This window comes from Halyomorpha halys, unplaced genomic scaffold, assembly GCF_000696795.3.
Source record: "Halyomorpha halys isolate HHAL.00 unplaced genomic scaffold, Hhal_1.1 Scaffold75.1, whole genome shotgun sequence".
In the NCBI taxonomy this organism is placed as follows: Eukaryota; Metazoa; Arthropoda; class Insecta; order Hemiptera; family Pentatomidae; genus Halyomorpha; species Halyomorpha halys.
In genome coordinates, this window is record NW_027112173.1 from 454,696 (window position 1) to 466,456 (window position 11,761).

The 11,761-nt window shown below is 31.3% G+C and overlaps 1 protein-coding gene across 2 annotated transcripts in view; it reads right to left on the reverse strand.

The window, feature by feature from the left end:
• The window catches only part of vap (RAS p21 protein activator vap), a 32,420-nt gene extending 23,421 nt beyond the window's left edge, over nt 1-8,999 (reverse strand). For both annotated transcript variants that reach the window (XR_001345021.3, XM_014439115.3), the window contains exons 1-4: nt 8,705-8,999; nt 8,246-8,395; nt 7,962-8,168; nt 2,710-2,912 (exon numbers count right to left, since the gene is read on the reverse strand). Coding sequence is in view for 1 of the 2 variants with exons in the window: in XM_014439115.3 (XP_014294601.1) it covers nt 2,710-2,912; nt 7,962-8,168; nt 8,246-8,395; nt 8,705-8,892 (748 nt within the window). In the remaining variant the exon portion in view is untranslated. The remainder of the gene's footprint in view (nt 1-2,709; nt 2,913-7,961; nt 8,169-8,245; nt 8,396-8,704) is intronic.
• Between the last annotated feature and the right edge of the window lie 2,762 nt (nt 9,000-11,761).

Consider the following 11,761-nt stretch of genomic DNA (forward strand, 5'->3'; position numbering starts at 1 on the left):
CAGGCGACTATTCTGAGGAATGGAATCACAGAATTTTAAGAATTGTTTAAATACAGTTATGGATTTGTGAGCGATCTGGGAAATATGATCATTCTAGGAGAGGAGTAGGTCAAAGGTTACTCCAAGGTTTTTAATAGTGATGCAATATCGAATATGAATGCAGTGAACTCCTAATTATTTATGTCAGAATAGATTATATACTAGCTGCTTTCGAGTTTTTTAATACAAGAATAATAACAAAAAGTTCTTAGCTGTTAGCAAAATAATTTAAGTGAGGTTTTACAGGAAACTTTTCTATTAAACTATGGTAAGTGCCTATTCCTTGGGAACACTGAAAATAAACTGTTGGATTCTCTAATTTTTCAGCAGTCTGTAGACAGCTGATGATGTAGAAAAATCCTTACTCATTAAGTTAAGCAGGAAACATAAAAATAAAGTAAAATTACTCATTCTAAGCCAACAAAGACTTAAACAATAAAGCCTAAAAGCCCAAATGTATCAGAGTTAGGCTCCCTCACATGCTTAATGCAGATCCATAAAACGGCTATGACAGGTGTAGGAGGGTATTTAATAGCTAATTAATCACAGACATTGATCTGCCATTTCAAGATTACAAACAGCAGTTCAATGTTGGTAAAATTCTTTTTACCATTCTATATAACAATATGAAGTTTGATATAATATAGATTAGTCATTTAATTATGATAAACGGATAAAACATTCAAGTTTTTGATGCTCCACCAGTCTGTTTTAAGGAGTTGGATGGCAAGCTAATATTGCTTAAAACATACCTACAGATATAACAGAAAAAAGTTTTTTCAACTTTTGTCAAACCATTTCCAAATGAAAAGCAGCCAAAAAAAATAACAGGTAGATTAAAATTTTCATATATTATATTATTCATAATATTGTACAATGAGTAAGTAGTAATAAAATTGAATTAATATGTATGTGACACAATATTCATTCAAGGGACTGTGCTGTCTGATTAGCTAATACTGATTATGTACATACATAAGTGGTAAGATAATCCGTCATCGAGGCTCCTTCAAAAGCTTTACCAGTTAGCTGTTTTTGGTAGCAGCTCTCCAGTGAATGCTGAGGACCTGTTTCCTCACTGTCCAACTGGACATCACTGTCCCATCACACTTGGTTTTATCACTGTTCTCATCCAATTTTCATAAATATTATAGGATCAGAAACACTGTACAAGGCATAGAATTCCTGATTCCTGGTTCTCCTCCAACTGTTTTCTTCCTCAGTGGGCTTGTAAATTCTTCTCAGGATTCCTCACTCGAAGATCTAGAACCTGCATTCTTTTTTTTTCTTTTTTTTTTTTTAAGTAAATACCCAATCTTCTGAACAATAAGTAGGGACAGAGTGAATGAGTCTTATATAGTTACATATGTACCTATGTATGTATGTATAGTACATTGGGGGGTCACGGTAGCAGCATGGTAACGAGCCAGTCTACCAACCCAAAGGTTACGAGATCGAGTCCCCGGCCCTACCCGGGATTTTTTCAAGCATATAAATAAGCAATACTCACTCACAACCTTCCCCCGGGCATTTGTGAGGCCCGTAAGCCAATGGTTAGCACTCACAAAAATAGGCGTGGGAGTGACAAACCCACCATATGAAAACCTCGTCATGAGATGCGTGATGTATTTCCTACATACATCGCGCGAGGCCTTGGACCTCTATGGTCTGTCGCGCCAATAATAAAAAAAAAAAAAAAAATGTATAGCACATCTAAAATGAGTTTGCCTGAAGGGAAGGAAGCTTGAGCACTCCTTACCCTAGCTCCTCCACTCCTCACCATAACAAACCCCTCCTACTGGGAACAAACTTCGTTCCAAGGGGCAGTTGATAATTTTTTTTAGTATAGTAGTTAATAGTTTTCCCTTTACCCAATTTACTTACTTGCTTAAATAGTAAACTTATAATATTGCAATATTAATGAAAAATAGTTTTTAAAAAACTGATACAAGGAATTTTTATTTGTAAAGTTGCAGAAGTAGGTCGAGGAGAGGAAAGAAAAGGTTCGGTAGCTTCAGGTAGCCCAGTCAACTGAGTTCCAACAACCACTTCTGACTATCCAGAACTGTATAGAGCATGCACAGTACACAATTTGGGAGGGAAAAACACGTACTACGCATGCTCCATACAGTTCTGGACAGTTAGAAGTGGTTGTTAGAACAGACCTAATGGAGAGAAGATAAAAGAATAAGGAGTTGCTGGGAGAATGTTTGCCACTGTATATCTCTCCCTTCCCTTTACCCACAGGCAAACTCATCTTAGATATCTGCTCTGGAAGCGTCTCGACAGGGCAAAGTAACATCTATTGGAGGCCAAGATTTTTCTCATAATATCCTATGATAAATTATTGCATGCATTTGCATCAGATCCCAGGGAAATTAAATTCTACATACTCACATCTAAAATTATCATTAAAAAAGTACCAAATCCTGATAAAGCTGTTTTGAATCAATTTTTATTGAAAGTCCCCAAGTTTCAAAGAAATCAAATATGTTCCTTTATCTAATGTTCAAGAAATTATTAAATTACCCATGTTTAACAATTAATTTGCAATTTTTAATGCTAATTTTAAATAACTACCAAATTTTCATGAATGAAAACACCATAAATACAGTAAGCAATAGAGCAAACATTTCAAAAGATAAGGTTTAATAAAAGAAGCCTACTTACATTTAACCAACATGTCAACAGCTTCACTTTTTGTAACGGAGGGATGAAACCAATTAAATACAGTATTAGGATCTATACTATCATCAAGGTCATCCACAAGGTCCCTGAAAATCATCCCCTGCTCTCCTGTCCTATGAGCTGTGACCCAGAGCCAACCATCACCCATATCATTGTGAACGAAAAATATGTCTCCCTTCTGAAAACTAAATAAAACAGAATACATAAAATAATATTCATAATAAAAAAATAATTTAAAGTTCACAAGCCACACAATTCTTCACTAAAATGACAATATAATAAAAACCCTTAACATAATTTTGCACATGTGTGCCAATTAATTACAATCTTTTCTGTTCTAGTAATAATCATACAACTTATATTTTAGTACTATTACAACAGTTACGTCAAGCAATATTTAGAAAGAGTACAGTGAGCAAATAATCAACACATAACAACTTTGTTTTCAAGATTAATATTGTTTTTATAATTTATTATTATAAAAGAAATAGTTAATCCTATATTTTTTTGCTTCCTCATATAACCCAGGTACATACATTTTATATTAGTTTTATAATCCAGGAAGCTACACATTTTTTTCATTTTGAGAAAGTAGTTCCCTTAGTAAAGTTTTATTGAAGGTACTGCTATTGCAGTTAAGACATATACTCAGATTAGATCCTTATCATGCAATAACCAAACAGACAACCAAAGGAATAAAACTGGAATGGCTGAGAAATTTATACTGATGTTCCAATCAATACCAACTTATGTCAACATACATTAAAATAAAGAAGCCGATGAACTAGACAAGTTAGGAACAACTATACCTCAACTCAATGGTTTCACATTCAAGGCAGAGATCAATAGAGTTATCAGGAGATGAACAGTGCCTTTCTATGATGGCTGCTGGAAGGAAATGTGAGATTGAGGTTACAGCACTTCACTGAATGAAAATTGTCACCTTTACCAAATCCATGTGGTCATCTTCCGACAGTCCACCAGGAAGTTGTAGGATGATGGATGCTAATAGATACAGAGGAATTGTTAAGCCTTAGACTACACCCAAGTGATTGGGAGTCCAAAGTTCACAGAAGCCTATCTTTACTGGTCAAAAGGCTCATCAACAAGGTTCTATTGTTGTCTAAATATTGCAGTAGTAGTAGTAGTTTTATTTATATAAAATAACTGTAAATATTAATAATAAAAACTATGTAAATATTAATAACATGTATCATTTCAATAGTTAAAATAATTTTATTGGCTTTTATTAAGCAATTTTTATAGAAATAAAGATTTAAAAGGTCATATTTTGTCAGCAATTATTTTAAATTGGATTGAAGATGACTCATAGCTTGCTTTCCTAATTTGTTAATGTACGATTACTAAGAAGTAGAGATTAATGCTATAATTTACATTACTGCCATAATAGCAATCTAAAAGTTCGTTACTTCTAAGCCATTAACTATATTTATTTTTTTAAGGAAATTTAAAACTGTATGAAAAAATAACAATAAGTAAATATGATCAATGTTTCAGAACACATGATAATCTTGGGAAGGAACCACCCAAAAAAGGTGGCACTTCAATCATTACTTTAAATTAGAAGATTCCGTGGCCATCTTCTTTTCAGACCCCTTGGGGGATTATCAGGGATTGGTAAGGATGAGAGATTATAAACTAACGGATTTGAGTGAGTAAGTATTTTGGAATGAAAGAAAGTATATCTATTTCAGACCAAATCTGCAACAAATGGGATATTGAGGTCTTCATGGATGAATTTATTTGTGACATAATAAGGATCAAGGATTTTGGATTGTAAGGATTGGATATGGGAGGAATTTGATGTTTTGGTGGATCCCAAAGCTCAATTACATATGTTCAAATAGGTCTGATTATCATAGTATATAAGTGTTTTTTGTAGTAAATGGGAAGTTTAAAGCTTTTGTCAAGTAGGTTTTGTAATAATTGGAATCTAAAAGCAGTTTCTTGTCATTGCAGTCAAGTATTTAAGATTTAATTTAAACTCTTTCTTCACAGTTTTTCCTTTATGAGTGATTAATTTAGAATGTATTTAACTATTTCAAAGAAATTTAGGAAAGTAATTAATATTAAATAATAGGTTTGTTCCAATGAGGAATTCTAAACTAGATAGCACCTAATACACAACTGATGTACTGCGTTGCCTAGTTCTAGATCCAGAGCTTCATTCCAACGACTTTGTATTGCTTAGCGAAGATCACAGCAGATAATCTATTTCTCTATATTATTGCTTTGGATATTACCAAACATAACACTATTCACACCTGAAAAAGTACTCCAACTACAGAAATGAAAAAAACGGAGTGTTTGTAAATGTCTCTGACTTTAAGCTCTTGCTCAGACCGAAAGACTCAGTTTTGACCATCAGAAACAAATTTATAACAGTTTGATTATTGGTACCGGCATCATCAGAACACAAAGACTGTATTGTGCATGAGCCCAATAGTTTTCTGACTATTAAACTATTTGTTGAAACAAACCTAATGTAACTAACCATTTTATTGATCTCTTAATAGTTTTAAATAAACTTCGTAGGCCAGAATTTATACATTATTAAAAACACCATTTGCTTAATTATTGCAAAGAAATGGAAACAAGTTAATAATACAACATAATTTGAATTAAAATATCTTTTTAAACATTTAATTCGTACTAAATTAAATGTTTCAAAAATTGTTTACTCTAATTAATACAAATTTTTCCCACAAAATTTAATGAGAGTTAAAATAAAGCTTGTTTTAAAATTTAAAGAATAAGCATTTATAATTTTGGATTATAAGTATTTGCGTATTTTGGTTTGTGTTATAATTAATCAGCAAACCATATCAATGATAAAATTATGACAATAAGGGGAATAATAAAAAAAAAAAATGAGAAAGGAAGAAATTTATAAATTTCTTTTTCTGTAAATAGTCAAAATAACAAAAAGACAGTATTAAAATGATAAAACAGGTTGGGATTTTATTTTTCCTATCCACAGCTATGCACCTTATTTTTTATTACCATTATAGAGAAATTAGATAGCTATAATTACATAATAGAGGGAATCCTTAGAAGAAAAATATAAGGTTTATTCTAAAAAATAGAAAGGTTTATTCTAATTTTTTTTTAAATGTATAAGTTTATTTAAAAGTCATTGTTCAATAACATTAAGTCTCATGATTCCTCCAATCTAATGTTTTAAAAAACAGTCATAAATAAAATATCTTTGAAAACTATTTATCCGTAGAACAATAATTAGAAATATTTTTAATATATTCATAGCAATATATTAAATATGAAAATGAACTTTAATTACTTAGTTATGAATACCTTTTACTTAAAATGTATTTATTGATAAAGGCTTTCTGACAATATTTAGGTCAGATTAATAAGACAAGTCAATAACTTGAAGAGAGATTTGTCATTAGAACCATTCCAACTAAAGTTTTTATATAATGGAATAAGGACCACCTTTACAGACACCAGAACAATTAGAACTCCAAAGGGAAGTCACATTACAAATTGAAGTGGGAAGTTTTCTATTTTGGACAAATCTACAACACATATAGAGTGTTTTACGATTTCAGAGATTTCTGATAGACACAAGGCCAATGGACTGCCCAAAGAAACAAATCCTTGACTGTAAGCCGTTGGAAAGGATTCAGCAGCAAGAGGGCACTTTGTGGGTCACTAGGTATTCCTGGTTAACATAAAGATGATGAAAGAGATCAAAAAGATGAGATCCTAAGAGAAGGAAGACTCCATGAACTGGAGTATAAATTGCAGCTACAGCATTAAGGCATAGAATCACAAAAAGAGCTGCACCACAGTTTACCTCGTTTTATTTTGTTTGTCCCCAAAATTAAAATAATTTAATAATAAGACATAAATGAAAAAGTTTGTTTATTGGCAGAGTGGCAAGTGCACTACCCCACTGTTGCCAAAAGACAAAGCAGTTTAAAAAAAAAAGGTTTCAGAGTCCAAAATTTTAAGTTCATAGGTGATAATGTTTGTATGACTTATAGGAAATTCACAACATCAGTCAAGTAAATGCTGAACTAGTCAGAAAAAATAAGGATTAAGTTAGATGCTAATCCAAATGAAAATCTTGAGATCAGTTTTATTCAACAGAGATAAGTGAAATATTATTAAGGATCCTATCAGAACATTGTTAGTCTGTGACAACAATTATATTAATACTCCATTTCTTATACAATTTTTCAAGATTTATCATAAATGAATAATGAGTTAAGGCTAAATAGATAACAGTTACTGAATAGGAAAAATTATATGTAATAAAAAGGTTTTTATGAAAAAGAATTTCATAATTATACCTAATTCCCTTTATGAATTAATAATTAATGATAAATTATATTTTAAAATAATTAATTAGCTCAATAATAATTTTTAAAAATAGCTGTAATTAAAAAGCTTTTATTTAAATATTCATCTATAGCACCAATCCAGATATCACCAGGAATCATCTATTTCTACCCACTCACTGATTCACTAGCTTATCTGACTCAGACAAATTTCCATCAATAAAGCAATAGCATAAATATTGGTGGTATATTAATCGATCAAAGATTAAAAAAGTAAGACAGGATAAAAATGGAATGAAAAACTACCACATAATTACTAATAATAAAGGGGGAGAAGAATGAATTTACTCATAATTCACTGCGTAAGTTTTCATATTTGGTTTAACATGTGTTAAAATAAATTAAAAAAAAAAAATTAATTCACAACGATAAATAAATCGAATAGTAGAAATGTGTAATTTATGATTCAAAATAAAAATTTTCTCATCAGGAAACAAATAACAGATACTTAAAATATTCCTTTGAGACTTCTCTACATAAAAATTAGTAATATCCATAATTGAAGATTGTAATTGATATGAACTATCCAAGTAGCTAATTATTTATTCAGAGACAGAATAAGTTCAGGTCATTGAAATCCATTTGGACATAATTTAAAATTAAGGTTTGTGTAAAATATCATAGAATTTAAATCAAAGCAATTTAAAAAACAACAAAGTTTCTAATTGCTGTCAAAAAAGGAATTAATATTCTAATGATATTTTCTTCTTAAAAATACACTACTAAGACAACGACACATAATTGATAACTGATTTCTAAATTACATTGTTAAGACATTACAAGAGAAATAAATAAATACTAGAAGATAAAAAGAACTAAATATTGCTTATATGGTAATCAAAATCTTACCTCAGTTCATCAGTATCAGGCATTTTTGTATAAGGCAAGATAGCAACAACTCTTTTCTTGTCATTTACTGGTTCAGGAGGTGGTACAGGATGTACAAGCCTTTCCCTCTTCAGAAGATCTGAGCAGTTGGTGTAATATCCAATAAGATCGGAGAGGGAATAAAACTGTCTTCCACCAATGTAAAAATCACCACAAACTGCAGTAATTCTTCAGAAAACAAAAAACATTAACCTCATGTAAGTATTAAACAAAATAGATATGACAAACTTTTCATTAGGACATACCGAAAATGATTTATGCCAGTTTTTCCTAAATACGATAGTACATAGGAACCAGGCTTTCTATCACTCTCTCTAACAAGGTAACTTCCCATTTTAGCAGCTTGGCATAGTCGTTCTTCTGATGTGTAGCGATCCAGCCTCCCATGGTACCACCTAAAAGTTTAAAATCCATCAATTGCAAACTAATAATTCAATGTGTTACGACAATACAATGTAATTATATTATATAGTGTATTTAAATAATGAAAACAAATGCAACCAGTAAAAAAGTATGAAAAAATAACTAAGGAATGGTCACTCCTGAAATCATGATATTAAAAATCAACTCTTATCTCCTTTCAAGATATAATCAATGGCTAATTTTAATTGCTGTCCATTGTTATTAACCAACTTTCTGAAGTTTATAGAGCTAAGTTTAAACAACTAGGATGAAATATAGAATAAGTTTTAAGGTGAACTAACTGTGTTTCTGGTGGAGCGTTTGGTACAGTTTCATTTCCGACAATTTCTTCTGGGTCGGCCATAAAAGGATCGAATTCGTCAGCTATTGCTCCATCGTGTCCTTCCTCACTGCCGGTACTCGGAGAGCCATGTAATTTTTCTTTAGACATGATGCTGACACCGCAACCACCACGGATAAACTCTGCCATGTTCGTCTCCTAGTATCACATAGCCATAGCGATAAGAGCAGTGAATGGACCTAGTCATCAACAACCTCAACTTCAACACTGAATGGTCGCATTTGTCCGAAGCAACAGCAGATGTCAGCACGGTTCAATCAATGCAGCCACATACTTCTAATCTTCCTCCATTTTTTAAAAATGATTTCATAATTAATTCAACAAACAGGCAACATATTTCATTTGTATTTTGTAATAAATTTATTTGATTTGTTCTTAATATAATTCATAATATCGTATCCCTCTAGAATAGCCATTAAATGTAAAATAAGAGAAACACAAACTTAAATTAGGTATTGTAAATATTTTTAACAAGCTGACCATTGGAAAAGATTTTGCACAAACCGTAGGTTTTAACAACTTTTAAGAAATTAGGGTCCAATGCATTAGCCATTAAACTTAAAAATCGGTTTAACCATTAACTCAAAAAATCGTTACGTATCAATAGACTAGAGGTACACATAGAAGTCTGGAGACAATAAGCCGGAAATTGAACTATGTGCGGCCCACCCCTACTCTTCACGGGGCAAAGGGGGGTCCCGCTCGGAAATATGAGCATTTTGAGTCACTTCTTTTTTAAATTTTGCTATGGGGAGCTAAAGGTTTAAGGTTTTAATGGCAACCTTTAGTAGGGTCTTTTTTAGGAATGTTTATACCTCCGCACAAGATCAAACTGTTGCCAAACAAATCAAACCGTTATCGATCATGACATTGAAGAGGAGTCATTTCGAAGATTAAGCTCACACATGTAAATAAAGAATTGCTTTTATTCCGGCAATATCACAAATAATACGCAGACTTTGTTTCATCCCATGATTCAAAAATAAAATAAAATCTCAAACTCATAAATTTTATAAATCATGACCGCGAATCATGAAAAAAATCTAGTTAATTGCAGTGAGTGGTGTAATAGAATAGGATTACCTCTTTACAGTGAGTGAGTAACTCTGAATCGATCCCAAAAAGAGATTTTGCACATCTCAAGTGACATTTTTTTACTAACCAGTTGGAATTTCAAATCCGATAATTTATAACCATAAAACTGGTATAAGAAAAAATAATGAATCGGAATATACATTGGTGGTCCAAAAAAAAAAATGTTAATTATAGTGATACTGAATTATACTTTCTATGTACCTACAGCGGTATCATATCGGTTAAAACCTCTTTCAATCAAAAAATGAATACAGGATGGACATGTTCTTTGTAGAGGAAGATCGTATACAAATAAAAGGTTAAAGGATACTGCTTTCAAAAATGAATTCATAATTATTTTATGGGCAGATGGTAAATTAAATTATTCGAAAGTTTGTCATTGGAAAATTTCTCATTACCACATGGCTATTTATATTTTCGATTTTTGAATCTCTGGAAGGGAATGGCATGAAACCAAAGTGATAACAGAGTTAAAGAAACACTGAAGATGAATGAGCCGATTTTTGCCGCTTATTAGCCGTAATTGTTCTGCTTTCAAAGTAAAAGGATAATTTTTAGGTAATTATATTTATGATTTTCACTACCGAATTTGTTATTGGTATTTTAACATATATATATTAATTGCCGAAGTTTTGTCCCACAATGTAAGTTTCCATTAGGGCTGTTGGGATGGGTGGAGATGTTCGCATAGAATAACCCATTATGTATCCATCAATCGATTTAGGGTAAGATTTAACTATCGTATATATGTATAGCTTATCTTAAAACTTCTAATTTCATCCTCGCGCAGTAATCTTACTCATTACCACCGTCGAATCAATGCTATTTACTTAGCCGACGACCTTAGATGGAATGCAAAGTTATTCAGAAAACAAACGGATACGACAAATATCTGTACAGATCTTTACGTATTAGAAATAGGACAAGGATTGAATTTTTTATGTCAATATTTTTCTATTTAGAGTTATTTTAAATGATAATTGAATGAAATCCTAATTGTTGAACGAAATTATAAATACCTTGATCTTTTTCTCACTCTTGTAAGAAAAATGACCTTCAGATTCAAAATTTGTGTAACATAATTTTTACTATTTATTAGCTTTAGAATATTCCACATTCAAAAAAAATTATATGGGTTTTAAGCAGCGTATGAGTGCTTATGACAGGAGCATTCGTATTTTTTTTTATTAAACAAATAAAACCAATTTTTTCTTTTTAGATTAAAGAAATAATTTATTGAGTCTTTTGAAAAATTGTACTTAAAAATAATTGATTGGTAAGTACTTATTAATTTATTGTTGAAAAGTAGGTATAAAGACGTCGGTTGAGTACTCCAAATAAGGCTTGTCAATTTCACAATACAAAGTAGTATATCTTCGTAGTAATATCAAATTGAATGTTATTTTTCAAAATAAAGGGTCAAAATGGAATTTTCTTGTTTTTCGGAGGAAAAAAATGATGTTTTATAATTATTACATGTGCAGAGCACTTTAGTAGCTCAATTTTTTACAAATTTGCTCTTCATTAAAAAAAAATGCATAATGTTTTTCGTGCGGTTAATAGTTTCAGGATATTGATTCTGGAATAAAAAAAGTACCGAAAATATTAGGATTTAACGGAATAAAAGACTTCCAGTCGTATGCTGAGGTCGGAAGGATTTTTGATACCAATCGAAACCCAAACAAGTATCAAGAAATCAAAACTATTCGATTTTTTTCCGTTTATTTATTCCTTTTTTAACGATATAGTATGCACCCTATCGACTTTTTGCTGTGGCATTGAGATAGTAGATATGTATTTTCATTTTAGGTCGATGGACAAGATTATGACGAGAATGTCTAGACCTTAGTGTGAAACAAGTCACCTTTTTTGTAAATGGCTCCTGGACTACCACATCATTCTC